Genomic DNA, 23,324 nt, shown 5'->3' with positions numbered 1-23,324 from the left:
TTTAATATATATATATATATATATATATATAATTATGTTTAATAAAACATTAAATATCCGACCCGTGAGTATTCACGGGTGATAACATGAAGATGGAGTAAATCAATAATTTTACGTCGATGTTTAATTTATTAAATCAATAGATTTATATTGAAAAGTTTTTTTCACTACGAAGTTCATCTCAATGTTAGTAGATATTATATGTTTGTGTTAAGCCACCCGTGAAACTCGCGGGATCTTAGACTATATGAATTTAAATAAGAATTTAGATATTGAAGTTTATGTAAACTTGATGTCAATCAAAAGATGAAAACAGTGACCTTTCGTTGATCTATTAAAGGTTCGTTGGTATGTAACAGGTTTTTGGAGAGAGAAGTGATCTGTTTTAACCCTTAGACTTGAAGCCTAAGTTTGGAAAGGCCTATAAAAAATGATGATCTACATGGGCTTCAATGCCGGTAGATATTATATGTTTGTGTTAAACCACCCGCGAAAGTCGCGGGATCTTAGGCTAGTATTATTTGGATATAAACAATAATTACTAATAAAGTATCAAATCACATATACAAGTAACGAAAATATAAATGTTCTTTTGTTTTACTAATTTATCTAAATAAGTCATTTCATTAATAAGGATTATATACAAGTTTATAATTTACATTTTTTGTCATTCAACCCGGTAATACACGGGGTTGTAAACTAGTTTATATTATATAAAATTTTGGGTTAGCTGTTCTATAAATTTATTTATCAATACAATACACAATATATATTATACATTATATAAAATTTAAAATTCATAACTAAACAAGAACCTTTCCACCCTAGTCTCGAAGTATATGTACAATATCCCATAATATCATTTAAAATCTAGTAATTTTTTATAAAATTCAAGTTACCGAAAATCGCTAGTTCCCTCCCTTACCCCAACTCCCACATTAATTAAATTACTTTAAATATCTACAATATCCCATAATATCTCAATGTTTGATCTCAAAATCTCACGTTCACGCAAAAAGATCCAAAAACCCCTGTATAATAATTCACACCATTCAAACATGCAAGATCATTCTCCAGCCCCTCTGAAGCACCCATGGATCGGTTACAACACACACTTTCAATCTTGTAAGTTTGCTACTTGTATGTGTTGGTCTCTTTATCATCACATACAAGGTATTTGTTTTAAGGCTTATTTTCATCATCCCCTTTGTCAAAGGTTAGAACTCCCAATTCTGATCTTCTTTTATTTCACGAAAATAATTAGGGTTAGTCACCAATGATATCTTATATGCATATATAATGATAAGTATACTTATTTTCCAGAACATGTTAACCTTAGAATCTGTAAAATAACATATGAAACTTCACAAATTCGCACACACACCATAGACGGTTAAAAACAGACTATTTTCGCGTAACATAACGACAAATCCAAAAGTTAAAACCGAAAATCGGACCATAAATGCATTATTTTAGATCCAACCTTATTACACATCATATTTTTACAGTAGGAAACTTTTATATAATTTTTTGCTATGTATCTAGGGCTATAAATGATTTAAATTATTAAAAATAGGAAAACCCAAGGTTAAATTCTCAAAAAAATAAACGTTTGTGTTCTTACAGTGTAATTAACCTAGTGATTTTTGGATTTAAAAGTGGTAGGAACTATTTTTCACAAATTATTGAGATGGTGATTTTTGGATTTAAAAGTGGTAGAAACTATTTTTCACAAATTATTGAGTTTTAGACTAAACCGAAAACCGTTAAAAAAATCAACAATAGAGGAAATTTTATGATAAACACTTTATTTTTCCTGTAGCTTATAACCAAAAATTGAGTTATTATGATTCCTATGAATATGAATTTTTATGTTAGTCTATCATTTAGGATAATGTGTATGTATTTATTTTAAAAGCCGAATGGCTGTGTAAACCGGTGAAAATAAATCTTAGGAATTATTTATTTTTTTTCTTTTATATCTAAAGATTTTTTTTGACCCAAAATAAGTATTATTGAACCATAAAGTTTCTGGGAAATAATAATTTTAGATTTATTAGTCGCCCGAGTATTTTCTTTGCATTTTTTTTACCCTAAACGCATGAATTACACCCTAGAACCGACGAACATATGCATGTTATATGATCTGAGAATAGATTATGTAATGTATATTTTTCTATGAATTTAAGTATTAATATGTTTTTCTTTTACATATTTAAGTTATATTTTTATAAATACAAACACTTATGGGTTATCGTAGGGGTGTTCAAGTTTGGATATTCGAAAATTTCGGATAGCTCATTTCACTATCCGATTCTGTATCCAAAATTTCAGATATTCAGATTTCGGACACCCGGAGTTTCGGATACGGATTGGATAGTGAAACGAATATTTGAAAATCCGAAACAATATTTATTATTCCAGAATATTTTTAAAAATATTTCATAATTTAAATATAGTCAGTTTATATTTAGCATTTTACAGTATTTGATACCATCCCAAATTTCATGAACATAAATTGTTCCAAATGAAAAACAAACTAGCATTTAGGACTCCTGCGTTACAGCGAGACCGTTAGATTAAACAAAAATAGATTTAAAAACGTTGAACTGAAAATTTATACTAAAATGTAAAACAAAAAAGTATTTCCACCCAAAATATGAACATATGCATGTCATATGATCCGAGAATATATTATGTAATGTTGTATATATATATTTTTTAAATTAGTATTAAAATATTTTTCTTTTACATATTTAAGTTTTATTTTCATAAATACAAACATTTATGGGTTTTTTTAGGGGTGTTTAAGTTTGGATATTTGAAAATTTTGGATAGCTTATTTCACTATCCGATTCTGTATCCAAAATTTCAGATATTCGGATTTCGGACAACCGGAGTTTTGGATACGGATTGGATAGTGAAACGGATATTTGAAAATCCAAAACAATAATTAGGGTAAGTTACACTTTTCGTCATTTATGTTTGTAGTGGGTTGCACTTGATAGTCTTTAACTTCAATAATTACAGTCACAATCATTTATTTGAAAAACGCATAATACCTTTCGTCCTTTAGCACTAACCAAGTTAAAATTTTCAGTTATGTCTATCTACTTAAGGGTATTCTAGTCATTTCATACTTTTATTTAAAATGTTCATTAATAATCTTGAACCAGTGGTTTCATTTAATTCAAAAAAAAAAAATGAGCAACAACATGATGAACTTCTAATTCTGAAGATGATGTCACCAGAAAAGTTTCTGCATCAAAGAAAAGAAAAGGAACAAGTGATAAAGAGTATAATCCTGAAGAAGAAGTGAAAATGGGCACCATTCAGCGGGTGTGGTCACCTGCTAATGAATTAAAGCTTCTGCAGGCTCTAATGAAGCAACCTGAGAAAGGCAACACGACCATGTTGTTCGAGACGGTAAGCAAATGTTTGGATTTCGATGTACAAAAAAGAAAGTTGTAGATAAAGTGCCGAAGCTAAGGCAGAAGTACAAGGAGATTAGTGAAGGAATAAAAGCTGTCGGTTCTGATAAACACAGTGTGAGCGTTTACAAATTTTCTCAACAAGTGTGGGGGAAGAAGATAAAGGCAAAAAAAAAATAATAAATAAATAAAGAAGAAGAAAAGCAAGAAGGAGGGAGAGATGGCTTAGAGATTCTAGGGTTAGGGTTAGGGTTGAGGAATTGGGTAAGGCTATCCATTAAACATATCTCCCCTAGTTTCCCAACCCTAACCCTAACACTAGAATCTCTCAGCCATCTCTCCCTCCCCCCTCTTGCTTTTCTTCTTTTTTTCGACTTTAACTTTTTCCCCCACACTTGTTGAGAAAGTTTGCAAAAACTCACATTTTGTTTATCAGAATTGACAACTTTTCTTCCTTCACTAATCTCCTTGTACTTCCGCCTCAGCTTCCGCATTTTATCTGCAACTTGCTTTTTTGTACATCGAAATCCAAACATTTGCTCACCGTCTCGAACAACATGGTAGTGTTGCCTTTCTCAGGTTGCTCCACTAGAGCTTGTAGAAGATTTAATTCATTAACAGGTGACCACACCTGCTGAATGGCGCCCGCTTTCACTTCTTCAGGATTATACTCTTTATCACTTGTTCCTTTTCTTTTCTTTGATGCAGAAGCTTTTCTGTTGACATCATCTTCAGAATTAGAAGATGATTTAATCATGTTGTTACTTATTTTATTTTCTGTGAATGAAATGAAACCATTGGTTTAAGATTAATAATGAACATTTTAAATAAAAACATGATTTAAGTGGATAGACATAATAGAAAGTTTTCACTTTTAGTGCTAAAAGACGAAAGGTGTAATGTGTTTTTCGAATAAAGGATTGTGACTCTAATTATTGAAGTTAAAGACTATCAATTGCAACTCGTTACAAACATAAAAGATGAAAAATGTAATTTACCCTATTTATTTTTTTCAGAGTAAACTGCCAAAATGATCCCTAAGGTTTTTTCACTTTTGTTACTTAAGTCCAAAATTCAAACCTTTTGAATCTGCGTTCCTGTGATTTCAATTTTGTTGTCATTTTCATCCCAAATCAAAACCTGGTTAGATTTTTCAATTAACATCCAGTTTTTTTTTTGTCTTTTTTCTCCCTTTTAATGAAGGGAAAATGGACTTTTAACGTTTTTATTATAACAAATTAAAAAAATATGACCATTTTGCCCTTCATTAAAAGGGAGAAAAAAGACAAAAAAAAAAAATTGGATATTAACTGAAAAATCTAACCAAATTTTGCATTTGGGTGAAAATGGCAACAAAACTGAAACCGAAACTTAAATTCAAAAGGTTTGAGTTTTGAACTGAATTGACAAAATTGACCAAATCTAATGACGATTTTGGCTGTTTACTTTTTTTTTTTTCCCAAATAGACAAGAGTTGTCACTCACATGCGCGGACCTATATAGAAAAGTACGGTTCCCAGAAACCCATTCGGTTTCGAATTATTAGTAGAAAAACTATATAAAAAATAAAAAAGTGAACCCATAAATAAATTATGTAGTGAACCGATAACAAAAAATGTCAAGTAGTCCACTGGTTTGGAACGTGCTTTCCATACTTGTGTTTGATAGTTCGAATCCCAGCCCAAGCATAATATCCATATCTTTTTTTGCAATAAAACCTGATTTAGATCTTAAAACCTGATTTAGGCACTTTAGCAATTTTAGTTTTTGTAAAACCTGAATTTTGGACTAATGCTAATAGAAATTTGATATGAAATTTATGTCTTTATTCTGTTCCGTGACCCACCCCGACCCAAAAATTATAACGAATGTTGTGAAAATTTGACCACCCAAAAAAGTGAACCCACATGAAAGAAAAAAAATCCTGGATCCGCGTCAATCATCTATAGATATTGGTACCAGAAACCGAACAACGACCATCTCTGGCTTCACTTGTCACTTATCCAAATAAAACCGTTAAAAGAATCAACACTTTCAAATTAATATTGGTACCCTATTTATTTCTAATCTTCTATCATCGATAATGGAAGCTCACAAGCTTTTCAAAAGAACGACAACATGATGAACCACTTCTAGCGGTTAAACCCACCACTAAAAAGAATCAACCCATCTGCAATGGCGATGCAAACTTCTCACACCGTAAGTATAATTATATCTTTAGATTTGCGTTCACAGTTTCAGAGTTCAGTTCTAATTTGATAGAATCTTGTTGAAATATTTAATGGGTGTATGGAGTTTTGTGAAAATTGGGTTGCATGCCAACTGTTCGATGAAATGTCCGTTTGAATTTTATTACAAGTATGTGTTGTAAATTGATTTTAATTTCTTTTTATTTATGTGCTTGATGAATTGTTGTTAATAAACTCTCTGGAAAACCCTTTTAATATTTAGTTTATTAATTTCTTGTTGGTTGAGTTTCTTTTAGTTTCCTTTCATTGTAAAAGTTTTTCATTATTGAATCAATAACAGAAAGTGTTGATCTACAGGTTTTACAGTTATTTTAACATCTTTATATTTTCAGTATTGCACGAGAAGTTGCTCATCGTTTAGAAAATCATCTTCTTTTAGCATCATAGATTTGCAAAGATGTTCCGCCATTGAGATCCGGTCTCTTTTCCGTTTTACAAATCGTTGTATTTATCTCAGAAGCGCCTTTTGCACTCAGTCAAAGCGTAGGTCTCGCGGACCCGTGATGGCCGCCAAGAAAGAATCGAATGGTACATACATGATTACAACTTTTATATAGCTTTGTAGTCAGTAAAATATGATTGTGAACATAAATAATCCAGTGTAATTATAATAACTTGATAAGTGTTTTTTAACGGGTCGATGGTGACAAAAGGAACCATAAATGTATGATTCATGTGCATAGAAGTTATGCAATTAACGCAGTACAAAACTGGATATCGGTCAAGGACCGATATTTGAGATATAGGATATCGCGGTGGGATATCAGTATTATTAAAATCATGCAAAATTTATATATATAAACAATTCAATATACTCTCCTACCATTAACAAATTACCCTTTTGCAACTTGCAAAACACTAACAATTGTAGCAAGTTGGAACTGATTAAGACTTAAAACACTAACAACTAAGTTAAAACACTAATAGCAGCAATAAGAAGAAAAACGAATGGTAGCACAAAGAAGAATGGTACTGATATCGGGAAAATCGGTGATATATCGGTCAAATATCCGCGAAATATCGCCGATAATATAGGTACCAATATTTTGACCTATATTTTACATGGGGAGCGATAACCGATATATCATTGATAGCAACTGCATTACACAGAAGTACAAATACTGTGAATATGGGACATATGGTGAATGTGTATCTAAACGTTATTACTTTTATGACAGCTTCTTCAAAATTGTAAAGTTCGTTACGTTCCCGGTTGGGATTGCCATGGTCTGCCGATTGAGTTAAAAGGCAAGTGATAATTTGTGGATAGTTTATCTAGTTGAAAGTTTTCTGGTAGCTTCTTGCTTTAATCATGGGTCATTTTCCGTTAAATTATCTTAGTATTGCAGTCATTAGACCATGATGCCCGAAAGGGGCTAACACCGTTAAAACTGAGAGCAAAAGCAGCTAAATTTGCCAAGGCAACTGTGAAGACACAGATGGCATCATTTAAGGTATATCTAAACACAACTACTCGTTATCCACGAATACATTATTTCCAAGTTCCGGTTACACTTGCACAATATTTTTTTTCTTTTTTGTTTCTTCAGGTAATGATGCTGGTTAATTGTTAGTAAAGTACACGGATGGTCCCTCTGGTTTACCAAAATTTTGGATTTGGTCCCCAACTTTCCAAAAGTACACAGATGGCCCCTCTGTGGTATGCACTTTGTAACCCATTTAGTCCCCAACTTTTTCCAAAAGTACATGGATGGTCCATGTGGTTTGCACTTTGTAACGCATTTAGTCCCTAACTTGGACATGCTAAAACCTTTAGATTTGTTGGCTGGGGACTAAATGTGTTACAAAGTGTAAACCACAGGGACCATCCATGTACTTTTGGAAAACTGGGGAGCAAATCCAAAATATTGGTAAACCACAAGGACCATCCGTGTACTTTACTCTATTAGAAATACATCAAACGTTAAGTATAGATACTGTCTGTCTACAGAGATTTGGAATATGGGCTGACTGGGATCATCCTTATCTGACTCTTGATCCAGAATACGAGGCTGCTCAGGTAATAACCTAAATTAGTTTCACCTGTAGTTTATAATCTATATGTCCATTATTATCATGTTTATTATTATTATTATTATTATTATTATTATTATTATTATTATTATTATTATTATTATTATTATTATTATGTACTTTTGGCTTTCTAGATTGAAGTGTTTGGGCAAATGGTTTTGAAAGGGTACATATATCGAGGTAGAAAGCCAGTGCACTGGAGTCCCTCATCTCGCACCGCTCTTGCAGAGGCTGAGTTAGAGGTAAGTAAATCAACAGCCTCTTGTTTGGTTTGATATCAACTCTTTTTGTATAAATAATTAGGGGTGAGCAGAAAACCAAAAAAACCAAACTGAAACAGAAAAAACCGATTTTAACCGAACCGAAAAAAGGGAACCAAAAAAAGCGAACCAAAATTTATGGTTCGATTACAGTTTTGCATGTTATGAAAACCGAAAAAACCCGAACCAAACAACCTAAAAATTCATTTTTTAATGTTTGTTATATATTGATTTAGGAATAGGAATTATTAATTTTATTCTTGAATGTTAGGTATTTATAATAAAACATTAACGTGATTATTTATCTTTGAAATGTTAAATTTATTTCCTACAAGAAATAACAAAATTTAACATAAAAGTTAAATGATTTTTAAAGTATTATAAAAGAAATCGTCTTAATAAAAACTTTGGAAAAACATAAAAATAGATTAGAAGTTAGGTTTATCTGAACGATCTTAATTACAAAGGTTAAACATAATAACTGAAATGTAAACATATTAGAAGGATTATTAAATCTTGCCTTTATACTTTTTCTTATTTTTGGATCTTACGTAATTTTGTTCCAAAAACCGGAAAAACCAAACCCAACCGTTGCTAAGACCGTAAAAACCGAAACTGGACGGTTTTCAATAACTGAAAACCGAACATTTCGGTTACGGTTTCAGTTTTACCATAAAACCGAACTGAATGGTTCACACCCCTATAAATAACAAGTATGATCTTTAATTTAAACAAAGTTTGTAACTTTTTCATACGAATATAAGGCTTCTTGTCTTTGGAATAATCTCACTCCGCTTGGTCATTTAATGCAGTATCCTGAAGGCCATGTTTCAAAGAGCATGTATGCAATTTTCAGATTATTTAGCACACCAACGAAAAACGGATTACTAGATGAATTTCTTCCCAAATTGTCCCTTGCGGTGTGGACCACCACTCCCTGGACTATTCCTGCAAACGCCGGTATGGATTTATACGTGTAAAAGCTTATAAAGTTATCTGTGTATATCCACATGTTTATCTTTTCTTTTCCGCAGCTGTTGTGGTGAATGCCAAGCTCCAATACGCGATTGTCGAAGTGCAGCCCGTTTCACCCAATGTTGCTTCATCTTCTGAAGAGTGAAGACAAAAGTAGGAGATTCGGTAGCGTTTTAAAAGAACAAGAGACACAATTCTTCATTGTTGCAGTGGATCTTGTGCCCCGACGCTTGAAGCCAAATGGAATGTGAAGCTTGTTGTTAAAAAACAGTTTTAGGTTCAGATCTCGAAAATTGCAGGTACTTAATGTTTGAATTAACTGAGTTACTTTGTTCTTTTGTATATAACTAGTATTGTGACTTGCCGCGTGTTGTTGCGGCGTCGAAATTTAGAGTAAATTGAACTTATGCCATCAAATATTTGACCCAACTCGTTTTCGAACAAAAATTACGGCAAAACATAGACCAACTAAAAACGCACATGAAAATAAGTAGAAAATTTGACCTCACTCATTACCTAGAAAATTTAGGTCGAAAGGCAAACCAACTTGGATTTATAACAAAACGTACTTAAAAATAGGCACGTAAGAAAATAGTGTTTTTTTTACGTTAAAGAATGGTATCACGCGTTGTTGCGGAGTCGAAACGTAAAGTATCTGAAATTTATACCGCTTAGTAAAAACGTACTATATTTACCCAGACACGTTTCCGGACAAAACGTAGACCAACCAAAAACGTACATAAAAATAAGAAAAAAAATGTATTATATCTGACCCACGTACATAAAAAATAAGCAGGTAAAACTCGAGGGGGGTCAAAATGACATTTTACAAAAAAATCAGAAAGTTGCGGGGGTGCAAGTGGAAATGCTAAAAGTTGAAGGGTTGAATACACAAAAATAAAAGAAAAAAAAAACCATGGGTTGGATGGCATTGCTGTAAATTTGGCAAAGAAAAACAATAAAAAACAGAGGATGTGTCTTAAATGCTATTTCTAAGACACCCTCTTTTGTTATATTTATAGATACACACACCCAATAAACGGTCAAGAGTGTCCTGTTGTGATCGGTGGAGCGAATCAGGAACCGGGCTTGTTCACACAGCCCCAGGCCACGGGCAAGATGATTATTTAACGGGCTTAAAGTATGATCTGCCTATAATATCCCCAGTAGACGATGAAGGAAAGTTCACTGAAGAAGCTGGGATCTTTAATGGGCTCGATGTGTGGGTGACGGCAATGCAGCAGTAATTGATCACTTGGATGAACGTTTATCAATTGTCATGGTAGAACCTTATAGTAAGTCATATCATTCAAATTTAAAAGTTCTCTTCGAAATGGTTGTTAGAAGTTCTAGTTTAAACGTTATTGTTGTTTAAACTGTAGAGCACAAATATCCTTACGATTGGCGAACGAAAAAACCTACGATTTTTAGGGCAACAGCACAATGGTTTGCGTCAGTTGAAGGGTTCAGAGAGGCTGCTACGGATGCGATTAATCAAGTTACATGGACTCCGTCTCAGGTAAGAGTATAGAACTGGTACATTATATTTTTTTAGAGTAAAATGCCATTTTCGTCCCTGAGGTTTGGTCAGTTTTGCAACTTTCGTCCAAATGTTTGTTTATCTGCATCTGTATCCAAAAGGTTTGAAATCTTGCCATTTTCATCCGGATCGTTAACTCTATTCATTTTTCTCTGTTAAGTCGGGGGCATTTTAGTTTTTTTTTTAACTTAAAAGGGCAATTCGGTCTAAGGGATTCGGTCAGGGGTATTTTAAATGCTTGTACATATAGTGAAAAACACCGAATTGCCCTTCAACTTAACAAAAGAGACGAAAATACCCCTGACTTAACAGAAAAAATGGACGGAGTTAACGAGCCGGATGAAAATGGCAAGATTTCAAACCTTTTGCATCCAGATGTGGAAAAAACAAACCTTTGGACGAAAGTCACAAAACTGACCAAACCTCAGGGACAAAAATGGCACTTTACTCTTGTTTTTATTTTGGAGAATCTTTGTTTTAGGATTTAATAATTGATTGAAGTTCACATGATTTGGTAATTATTAGAAGAGTGGAACAAGTAGCACATAATAATAAATCAAAACACGACAGGAACATAGAGAACTAAATTAATTTATTGAAATTGTAATAAATCATAATGTTATTATTTTGTCATTTAGGCGGAAAACCGAATTTCTACAATGACTTCGAGCCGTTCCGATTGGTGTATATCTCGTCAGAGGACATGGGGTGTCCCAATTCTCGTCTTTTATCATGCAGAGGCAAAGGAACCTCTGCTAAACGAAGAAACCTTTGATCATATCAAGTGTAAAAACCAATCTACTACATATTTAAAAGTGAACTTATATTAATGATATATAGTTATTTACCTTTTGATTATTATATTTGGCAGCAATCATTTCCCAAAAGGGCAGTGATGCATGGTGGTACATGTCAATTGCTTCCTGAAAATTATCGCGATAAAGCTTCAAACTACGTGAAAGGAACTGATACGATGGATGTTTGGTTCGATTCAGGTATATTAATTACTGGTTAAACATTAGCAATTCTAGTACCGTTTACAATTTTACATGCAATTGAACGTTAAAATGGCTTATAATTGCAGGTTCTTCATGGGCTGCTGTTTTGGAGAACAGAAATGGTCTCCGTTTTCCTGCAGATTTGTATGTTGAAGGTACCGATCAGCATCGTGGTTGGTTTTCCTGCAGGTTTGTTTTTCTGCATCTGGATCCAAAACGTTTAAAATCTTGCCATTTTCATCCAGCTCGTTAACTCCATTTCTCTCCGTTAAGTTAGGGGTATTTTCGTCCTTTTTGTTAAATTAAAGGGCAATTTGGTCTTTTGAATACTTGTACATTATGCTAAATGCTTCTACAAAAAGTGAAAAAAACCGAATTGCCCTTTAAGTTAACAAAAAAAGGGAAACACCCTTGGCTTGATAAAGTTAACGAGCCGGATGAAATTGGCAAGATTTCAAACCTTTTGGATCCAAATGTGAAAAAATAAATCTTTGGATGAAAGTCGCATAACTTGCCAAACCTCAGGGACGAAAATGACATTTTACTCTTATTAGACAACTATTAGATAGATATATATATTTGTTATTAGAGGGACTAATGTGTAATTATGTTTCCTCTTTATATTCACAGTAATCCTTGTTTATGAAACACAGTTTCCCTGATTTACTACTCTTATTGTTTGTTATTTTGATAATATCGCAGGAAAAGCTCCATATTCTGGAGTTATAACCCATGGATTTGTGCTGGACGAAAAGGGTTTAAAAATGAGTAAATCGTCGGATAACGTTGTCGTTCCACATACTATAATTGAAGGCGGGAAGAACCAAGAGGTTAGTGGTTGTTTGCCGTAATTAATGATTATAAATTTATAACAAGATATTGGTATATTTTTATTTTTTCAATTTTCTCTCCAGGAAGCTCTGTTGTTAAAGGCGATAGTCCAGTGCGCCTAGGCGAGCAAGGCGACCATGTTCCGCTTTTGTCTCCTAGATAAAAAAAAGCAACGTTTTTTTTTTAAACCCTATTTTTAAAAACAAACTAGATTTTAAATATTTTAGAATCATATCTAATCAAATCTGTATATATTTTTATAAAGATATTTTGAATTTCAAAAACTTAAGAGATATATTATCTTTATATAATATTCATTCTGTATATAACAGATAACTCGTATACACAGCCACAACATTCACAGTTCTGTTTTTTTCTGCTGGCAAAAAAATACTACAGGTATGTGATCATTCAGTTCTTTATTCTTTCATCATTCAGTTAAATATTCATGATCCATGGGAACTATGCTACAGGCTATGGCTTCTCAAGATGTTGGACCATTGGAGAGCAGGAAAACGGACCCTGGATGGAAGTACAATCATCTGAGAAATCCTGATGATAAAAATGCGGTTTCATGCAACTACTACAAGAAGATTACCAGAAGGTGGGACTTTTCGTGCTAAACTACACCAAATTGGAGGAAACAGAAACGTCAAGTCATGTACGAGGTGTCCACAGGAGGTTAAAGACGGGTTGAAGGCGTATGTTTTGAGCCAAAAGGCCAATAAAACAAATGACGCCCTGGGTGATTTGGCTGATGAACAGGAGGATGATGAAGTAATAGAGATACATGCTCATCAAAACAAGAGGCAGAAGACTAATGTGAAGGGGCCATTAGATGTGATGTTTTCAAAAGGTATGATAAATTATTTTTTATTTCAGTTAATTACATGTATGTTAAATTCTGTCTCAGTTAATCAAATCATTGGCGTGTTAAATTCTGTCTCAGTTAATCAAATCAGTGGTGTGTTAAATTCTGTCTCAGATTGTTACCTCAGTCGTTTGTTAGGTGCTGTTTGTTTTTGCAGACAAAAATTGTCTGCAATCTGATTTCATCTGTTTTCATGTCTGCAACTGTAGATGTGGTCTGAAGCTCTTCAAGCTGAAAATATAAGACTGTTTGTTTTTATAAATTGATACCGTCTGTACAAACTACATGAACTTTGTTTTATTTTCCAAATCAAAACATCCTAAACCAATTAACATTATTACACTAACCTAATCTGATCTTAATCACTAACAATTTCACACATAACCACTAATGTAAACATAATAGCAGCCAAACATAATCTACCAGCATATGCATCCAACAAAACATCACCAATTAGGGTTCCAAACATCAAAATCACCAACAACAGATCAACAAACTAACAAGATGAAGAGCAAACTTACAGCCCAAATGTCAGCAGTAACGAGGATAATGAAGGATAGAAAGAAAAACCAGGTGTAACTGACGGTGAAGAAGACGTAACGATGTATATCAGGTCCGGCGAAGTATTGTAACGTGAGCGGCACCATCCCCATGGTTAAAGGTAACGAGATCAGGTAGAATACCCACATGATTGATGATTGTATGTGTTAATGGTGGATTAGGGTTTGTGACAGAGATATGGAGGAGAAGATGAAGATCGACTGGGTGAAGAGCCCTCTCTCACGTAGGTGGCTTAATCGATTGGGGGAAGATGAAGATGAAGATCGATTGTATGTGTTAAAGTTGGAAAAAAATGATGATGAACAGAGGGTTTTTTGAGTTCTGAATGTATACGAGGGAGAAGGTTTTTTGTGAAGATGTTTGAAGTAAGGGTTTCATAGCTTTTTTTTTTAAGCTGAAAAAAGTTATTTTCAGATCTGTTTAAAAGAAAAAAACAAACAGTCTTCAAGGGTAATGTCTGCGCGCCTGCAGACATAAGCTCCCTTGAAGATGTTTGAAGAAAAAACAAACACCCCCTTAATGTCTCAGTTAGTTAACTCAGTCGTGTGTTAAGTTCTGTCTTAGTTAATTAAATCAGTGGTGTGTTAAATTCTGTCTCAGATTGTATGTTCATTAAATGAATTTCAGTTGTGATTTTATGGCTGTTTTGTTGTCTGTAATGTTTTTAAAAACAGGTAAAGGAAAACAAGTTCAAACAAGCATCAAGGATGCTTGTAATAAAGAGATCCGAGCCAAAACCATACAGTCCATTGCAGCGTTTTTCTACCAGGCTGGGATTGCATTTAATGTGGCTAATATGGACTGCTTTAAAGAGATGCCTGTGGCTGTTGGGAACTCTGGGCCGCATTTAAAGACTCCATCATACCATGAGCTTCGCGTTCCGTTGCTAAAAAATGAGGTACAACTTGTGGAGGAGTGGGTCGAAACTCATAGAACTGAGTTGATAAAGTACGGTTGTTCGGTAATGTCGGATGGATGGCCAGATAGGAAGCAAAGAACGTTGATTAACTTTCTTGTCAACGGTTCTAAAGAAACGGTGTTTATGGAGTCTGTTGATTCTTCGTCGTATATGAAGACTGGTGAAAAGGTTTTTGAGCTCCTAGATGAGTTTTGGAAAGGATTGGGGCAGGTTATTACCGACAATGGGAGCAACTTTAAGCTAGCAGGTTAATTTATTTTTTAATGTTTTCTATATATGATTACTCATCAAATTGCACCAACCTGTTTATAACAAATTATTTTACATGTTTTTTTTGTAGGTAAAATGTTAATGGAAAAGCGGAAAATTCTATTTTGGAGACCATGTGCACCGCACTGCTTGGATCTAATGCTAGAAGATATCGGTAAGATTACGGATGTGAAAGAAAATGGTCTCCAAAATAGAATTTTCCGCTTTTCCATTAACATTTAACCTACAAAAAACATGTAAAATAATTTGCTATAAACAGGTGGTGCAATTTGATGAGTAATCATATATACAAAACATCAAAAAATAAATTAACCTGCTAGCTTAAAGTTCCTCCCATTGTTAGTAATAACCAACAACATTTTGTTCTCCAATCCTTTCCACAAACCCATCTAGGAGCTCAAAAACCTTTTCACCAGTCTTCATATAAGACGAAGCATCAACAGACTCCATAAACACCGTTCCTTTAGAACCGTTGACAAGAAAGTTAATCAAGGTTCTTTGCTTCCTATCTGTCCATCCATCCGGCATTACCGAACAAGCGTACTTTATCCACACAGTTCTATGAGTTTCGACCCACTTCTCCACATGTTGTACCTCATTTTTTAGCAACGGAATGCGAAGCTCATGGTATGATGGAGGCTTTAAATGCGGCCCATAGTTCCCAACAGCCACAGGAATCTCTTTAAAGGAGTCCATATTAGCCACATTAAAAGCAACCCCAGCCTGGTAGAAAAACGCTGCAATGGACTGTATGGTTTTGGCTCGGATCTCTTTATTACAAGCATCCTTGATGCTTGTTTGAACTTGTTTTCCTTTACCTGTTTTTAAAAACATTACAGACAACAAAACAGCCATAAAAACACAACTGAAATTCATTTAATGAAGATACAATCCGAGTCTGAGATAGAATTTAACACACCACTGATTTAATTAACTAAGACAGAACTTAATACACGACTGAGTTAACTAACTGAGACATTAACACATGACTGAGGTAACAATCTGAGACAGAATTTAACACACAACTTATTTGATTAACTGAGACAGAATTTAACACACCAATGATTTGATTAACTGAGACAGAATTTAACATACATGTAATTAACTATACCTTTTGAAAACATCACATCTAATGGCCCTTTCACATTAGTCTTCTGCCTCTTGTTTTGATGAGCATGTATCTCTATTACTTCATCATCCTCCTGTTCATCAGCCAAATCACCCAGGGCGTCATTTGTTTTATTGGCCTTTTGGCTCAAAACATATGTCATCAACTCGTCTTTAACCTCCTGTGGAACCAAGGGCTGTTCATAAAGCTCGCGACTCGTAGCTCGGCTCGTAGCTCGCTCGAAAGAAGCTCGAGAAAAACTAGCTAAAAAAACTCAATTTGAGATGACGTGAACCAAGCTGGCTCATTTTGTAACCAAGCCCAGCTCGAGCTAAGCTCGGCTCGGCCCATGGCTCGGCTCGTTCTTAGGCTCGTTTAACTCTGACGTAAAGCTCAAGCCAAGTTTAGCCTCCTGAATTAATTTCGATCTTGAGCTCGGCCCCACCCTGGCTCGACTCGTTTAGCATGAAAAATTCCACCTTTCGTACATGACTTGACGTTTCTGTTTCCTCCAATTTGGTGTAGTTTAGCACGAAAAATTCCACCTTTTGTAATCTTGTTGCATGAAACTGCATTTGTATCATCAGGATTTCTCAGATGATTATACTTCCATCCAGGGTTCGTTTTCCTGCTCTCTGATGGTCCAACATCTTGAGAATCCATAGCCTGTAGCATAGTTCCCATGGATCATGAATATGTCACTGAATGATGAAAGAATAAAGAACTGAGTGATCATATACCTGTAGTATTTTTTTTGCCGGCAGAAAAAAACAGAACTGTGAATGTTGTGGCTGTGTATACGAGTTATCTGTTATATACAGAATGAATATTATGTAAAGATAATATATCTCTTAAGTTTTTTAAATTGAAAATATCTTTTAAAAATATATACAGATTTGATTAGATATTATTCTAAAATATTTAAATTTAGCTGTAATTAAAATCTAGTTTGTTATTAAAGATATTTTTTTTAAAGAACGTTGCTTTTTTTTTATCTAGGAGACAAAAGCGGAACATACGCATCATTACACAACCATGTTGTGTATTTGGGGTTGGGTTGAGTAACGGGTTCTGTGCCTTCTTTGTCTTTACCGGATGCAGAGGAGGTTGTGATGATTGGTGGCGGGCAGGGAATACTGCCATTAACATTGCCGAATAGGCTGTGGGTGGTTAAAAAGGGTTGTATCATAAGTTTCCAATGGCCATAATTTGTGGGGGATAAGGTAAAGCCAAACTTATGGGAATTGTGTTATGTTTTTTCTACAGTGGTGAAGGCAATGAGTTGCTGATCAGCCATAGAAAGGGAAGAAAAAAATAGTGACAGTGAACAGTACCGTGAATAGTGACGACGAACAGTACCGTGAATAGTGACGATGAACAGTAGCGTGAATAACAGTAGCGTAATTGTGATTGCTGGAAGGTGGCGGCTGATTAGGGTTAAGCTCTGATACCAAGATAAACTTGGTATAATTGTATATCGATTGTGTTATGATTGTGATTACAATGAGATTACATATAGGATATATATATAGACTAGGATTACAAAGATTTGGGTCGGCTATAATCAACTTAGGGTCGGGCCTATACTAAGACATATATCAACTAATACTAAAGCAAAACCCTAAATCCTAAAACCTAAACCTAATCCTAAATATGTATATTATAGGGTTCGATGAGACGGTTCCAATGCCGCTGGAATGAGTCCAGTCGGAGTTCGTTTGAGTCGGTTCCCCACTTTTTTAGTGTTCCCCATTGAACCCAACCCTAGATAGTTATATGGTTCTAATTTGTATAAATTTGGTAGTTGAGAACCGAGGTGAATAAAGCTTTGGAGACTGCCCGTACCAGGAAACTCATTGGTTCGAGTCTAGAGGCAAAGGTGTACCTTCATAGCTCCGATAATAAGCTCGCTGAGAGATTAAGGAATATGTGTGAAGCTAAAATCGATGCGGACTCCCTGCATCGTATATTCATAACGTCTCAGGTATTTCTGTTTATTATGTGGAAACCTTTATCTTATGTTTTGACATTTTAGGTGTTACGTTTTATTGATATTTGTTGTTTAGAAAGCTGATTGATGAATCAAACTGCAGGTTGAGATTCTTTCTACATTGGAGGACGCACCAACAAAAAATATACCATATTCCGGAGAATATTTAATTCAAGGAGAAAATAAAATATGAATCGGGGTGTCACGTGCAGAGAGTTTGATATGTGAATGATGCTGGAAATTTTCACCTCATGTTGGCTCGTTTGTTGATCACCCGACGCTTTGCAAACGTTGCTATGATGTTATTGCTGGTCATCCACTTCCTGCTCTTGCAGCTGTTAGTTGACCTTTAGGTAGTCAATCTCTACAAATATAAACTATATACACTTGTATATTGTTTTACCATGTTTCTAATTATATTAACTTTGTTTCTGATCAATAGACGCGAAGTGGGAAGTAAAATCGTGCAGAGTTTCAGAATCGTGCATGCTTCTGGATACATTTTCAGTTTGACCATGTAGTTGGATATGTTACAGCTCATTCATAGTAAAGAATTAAATTTGATCATTTTGAAGTTAAAGGGAACTCTTAGCTTAGAATCTACAAACATAAAGGTTACAGACATTTGCATATTATAGTTTATAGATTAAATAGTGTTTTATTTATCTGCTATATAAGTCGTATAATGTATCTATTTAAGTAGTAATATAGTTCTTAATGATACAATAAGCACGGAGCAGGCTTAACCTTGTCGAGGACTTAAAATGGATTCTAATTCGGGATCCTTTTCGTAATATATATAGGGTGGGATAAGTGTAAAAAAGGTGGTTTGTTGAGAAGTGTAAGATGTGTTTTAAGCCCTTAGATATTGAATTTAATGGTTGAGATCAATAGGGGCCTAAATGTAAATTGTGTTTTATTATTTTGGACTTATTTGACATTTGTATGGGTAATAAAGTCTATTTTATCTATTTGAAATTAGGAAACCGTATATTCATATGCACTCTCGCTATCAAACCCCTTACAAATTCGCGATTTCACTCCTCAAAATCGGAATTCATGGAAGAAGATCATTATCGAAAAACATCGTTGTGTTATAAACGTAATCAACATCTCTTCTTCGTTTATCTTTCTCTAAAAATCTAGGGTTCCATATTTACAATCAGTGTTTTTTTAGGGAAAAGAATCAAATCAAAATCTTGAGTGCAGTGTTCAATGGGATCTACGGAAGCTTCAAACACACCATTGGCTGTAAAACGTGCAAGAAATTAACCACGGCGATGAAACCAGGTTTTGATTTTACTTGATGACTACTAGGGTTTTGATTAAATGAGGAACTGTAATGAATGTTATTGCTTGTAGTATTATAAACGGCAAATAAAACCAGGTTTAACTGATTTGTGGTTTGGTGTTATGTTCGAAAGTGTTACGTAGTGTTATATACTGATTATAAAGTGTTATATAGTGCTAAAGTTAGGTAGCTGGTTATATAGTGTTATATACTGATTAATAGTGTAATGTTGTGTTATTTACTGATCATAAAGTGTTATACAGTGTTATATAGTGTTATATGCTAATAAATAGTGGGCAAAATTGCACTTTTCGTCCTTTATGTTTTAGGGTTTCTACAGGCGTTGTCCTTTAAGTTTAAAAATTACACTCTATGTCAACCTATAACAGGCGGTGTCCTTTCTTGTCAACCTAGTTAACTTTTGATGTTAAAACCCCTCACATGCACGTCACGTGAGGGTATATTCGTCTTTTTCCCCAAATAACAAGCAATATAACTGCATCTTCTCCGCTGATTCACAAAATTAGGGTTCCAAATCATTCCAAAAAACCCAATCGGACCGTTCATGAAAGCTGTGCAACGAAATTGAACTTACAATGGTGCTTTGTTGGTGTGGAAAGAAGCTGCATTACGTACATCTTGGACTATTAGAAACCCAGGAAGGCGTTTCATATCTTGCCCTAATCTGGTTGGTATAACATCCTCACTCTAGCCCTAGTTAAAAAAAAACTGATTTTTATGAAAATGCAGGAATCAAACTGTGGTTTTTTTTATTGGATTGACCCTGAGATGTGTCAGCATTCTAGGGAAATCATTCCTGGACTCTTACGTGGAAGAAATGTACTTGAAGTACAACTTCGTGGTCAGGTTGAAGAAGCCAGGAGGTTGAAGAAGTATTTGAAGATTAGCTGGGGTTTTTTTTGTGCTTGTTGTACTATTTTTTAAGCGTTAATGTATGTAGGTTTTCTTTTGTGGTAGTTGTTTTGTAATGCTCTAGTTGAAGTGTTAATGTAATGGTATTTGTTGAAATGAATGCAAATGTAATATGGTATTAATATAATGTAATGGTATTTGTTGAAATGAATGTAATCTGTTATTAATAGAATGTAATGGTATTTGTTGAAATGAATGCAAATGTAATGGTTACCCAACCACCAAACCTGTGTCCATTTGAAATGAAGTGCAATTGTAAACTGGTATTAAATGGTTACACAACCATTGAATGTTTAGCCAACCAACATACATGTACATCATTTATGACAACTACTAACCATATTATACATCAACCATATTTGTCATTAACATCAAACATCAAGCATAAGTCTTAGTCATCAAAATAGAACATCAGTCATACTAAACATAAGTCTTAGATCACAAAAGAGAACATAAGTCATAGTTAACATAAGATAACAAAAGTTGAACCCCACGGACATAAGTTAAGCCTTCTTGCTTTTCTTTGCAGCCTTGCCTTTACCACCATCAATATGCTGCTTCTGTTTGCCTTTCGCATCACCACCAACTGCAGTCTTGACCTTGGCACCACCCTCACTTGGTTTTTTTGAACATGACCTCTTGTTGGCCTTTCCCCTTGCAATTTCCACAAGTCTGAACTGCGTATTTCTTTGATAGCTTCCACCCTTTGTCATATCCTCCATTTCAACAGCTGACTTCCTCCTAGCTTTTTTAGGCCTACCTGCTCCAACATTTGAAGAGAAAGGAATGTTGAAGTGCAAGCATACAAATCCCTGCAGTTAACACACTTGTGAACTGTATTCAAAGTCTTGACAATCCAAGAATCCTGATCTCAATCTTTTGAGACTAAAAGGACCCATGGACATAGATATTGGTGGGGATTTGTCTTTTTCCCCCTACCACCAACATTTACTTTTTCATTTTGGCTCTTTTCCACAACTGGTCCCTCATCTTTCAAAATCTGTGTACCATCTTCCTTAACCTCAAACTTTGGCATTTGTCCTTGACAAATTGCCCTAACTCTTTTCTTATCATCTTTAACAATCTTAATAAGTCTCCTGGTTTCAACAGCATGTTTTTTAATTCTTTCCTTTGCTTCTTGTTTGGTGCCAAATATCTGACCTAGAAAGAAAGTGTTGTTGTTCACATAATTTCCTTAAAAACCTTAAACTATGTCTCCTGATACTATTACCCTCATCATCTGATTCTGAACCACTGTCAAATGTCTCATTGTCCAACACCTCCTCTTCAAATTCATACTTATCAACTACTTTGAAGTCTTTAACACTCAAATCAATATTCATCTTATAATCCTGCATATCCACCTCTGGATCATCCATGTTATTATCCTTATCAACAAGATAGTCACTGTCACTCTCACTGGCACTCTCATCAACATTATCACCCTCCTTTTCATCATCTCCCTCATCTACATTATCACCCTCATCTACATCATCACCCTCATCTACATTATCACCCTCATTTTCATTTAAACCCTCATCTACATTAGTATTATCTACATCATCACCCTCATCAACATTATCACCCTCATCTTCATTTAAACCCTCATCCACATTAGTATCATCTTTATCATCACCCTCATCTACATTAGTATCATCTTTATCATTTGGATTACCACCCTGATCACCCTCATCTTCATTTAAACCCTCATCTACATTAGCACCCTCATCTACATTACCATCAGCATTATCATCTACATTACTATCAACATTATCATCTACATTAGTATCGGCCTTATAATCTACATCTGCATCCTTTTCATAATCTGTTATGGCTAAAACTTCCTGTTGTACACCACTTGATTGGCCCACTTCATGCCATCCCAACCGTAGAACCCTTAACCCATTGGTATCAAGTCCCAATCGAATAATCAAACACAAGAACAAGAACCAATGGAATAACTCTCCAAGAACTTTTATTATAACCAAGAAAATATAACTCAAAAAACTTGATTACAATAACTCATAAAACCATAACTCGGTTTATCTTCTCTTGACCCTTTTCTCTCTTAATAATGTCTAACCCTAACATGGTTTATATAGCCTTACCCTAACTTGGTGACCAAGACATTACCAAATAACCTTAACTTGGTGACCAAGACATTACCAATTATAATGTAATTAGGAAACTTAACCAATTATGACCAACTTGTCAACATTGATCCCTCAAGTTCACCGACTTGTGACTTGAACTCTTTTATCACCCTTTTCACATCGCCGACTTGTGATGAGTCGGGAATTACCGCCAACAATCACCCCCTTAATTTCCGACTCGAAATAGGTAGGCTCCAACATGTCTTCTTTGTCTTGATTCTCATAGAATACATCTTGATCTCTAGCTGTGCTTTTCGGCTCCTTCCTAGCTCGAACATTCTTGCGACCTTGTACTCGACTAGTCCTTCCACGACTTGTCCTTTGGCCATAAGAACTCGCACCACCATTGACTCGGCTGCGATCTTGAGCAAACACTAGCTTTCTTGGATCATAACATGTTCCCTTAGAATTTAGACTCATATTTGACACGCGACTAAAACATTGCGTATCGACTTCCTGAAGAAACTCGATCGGCCCTTTGATCTTCTTACCAATCCTCTTATTGGTCTAGATCCTCCTGATTGGTTCTTCCTTGCCAACTCAAACCTCTGTTCAATCCTTGGTCAAACCTAAACCCGGTCAACCCAAAAAAAATATTACTTGATTAAACCAACTTGTTCAACCCAAAGACTTTGACCTTACACATTCAATTCTGATTATAAATCAACCTGCTTGTCGATTTAAAACAAACGTAGCAACAACCAAACTTGTTGAACAAGAAACTTGTTTGAATTAGATATACTCTAACCGACTTGTTAGAAAGTGCCAAATTTACCCTCTCGCTCTAGTCCGTCATTGATTTTTGAACAACTTTTCAGAAACGAACGCGTTTTGCTCACAGAAACCCAGTCACGAATACCTCTCGAAAACCGAATAAAAAAGATCTTGAATTGAACCCGCTTGTCCAACC

The 23,324-nt window shown here is 34.7% G+C and overlaps 1 protein-coding gene, 1 long non-coding RNA gene and 1 pseudogene across 2 annotated transcripts; all 3 read left to right on the top strand.

Annotated features, from left to right (window-relative positions):
• The first annotated feature begins 5,360 nt into the window (after positions 1-5,360).
• LOC110899241 lies at positions 5,361-13,300 on the top strand (annotated as a pseudogene).
• On the top strand, positions 12,883-14,921 carry LOC110901634. The gene is made up of 2 exons (XM_035982340.1): positions 12,883-13,174; positions 14,425-14,921. Exons 1-2 carry the CDS (start codon positions 12,883-12,885, stop codon positions 14,919-14,921), a joined length of 789 nt encoding a protein of 262 aa, XP_035838233.1.
• Positions 14,922-15,102: 181 nt separating this feature from the next.
• On the top strand, positions 15,103-18,707 carry LOC110899243. Its single transcript, XR_002570033.2, has 3 exons — positions 15,103-18,031; positions 18,141-18,390; positions 18,480-18,707. It is a non-coding gene; the product is annotated as an uncharacterized LOC110899243 (long non-coding RNA).
• Positions 18,708-23,324: the final 4,617 nt, after the last annotated feature.

This window comes from Helianthus annuus, chromosome 13, assembly GCF_002127325.2.
Source record: "Helianthus annuus cultivar XRQ/B chromosome 13, HanXRQr2.0-SUNRISE, whole genome shotgun sequence".
NCBI classification, from domain to species: domain Eukaryota; kingdom Viridiplantae; phylum Streptophyta; class Magnoliopsida; order Asterales; family Asteraceae; genus Helianthus; species Helianthus annuus.
The sequence above is the reverse complement of the archived record's forward strand: the minus strand, read 5'-3'. Positions and strand labels throughout refer to the sequence as shown.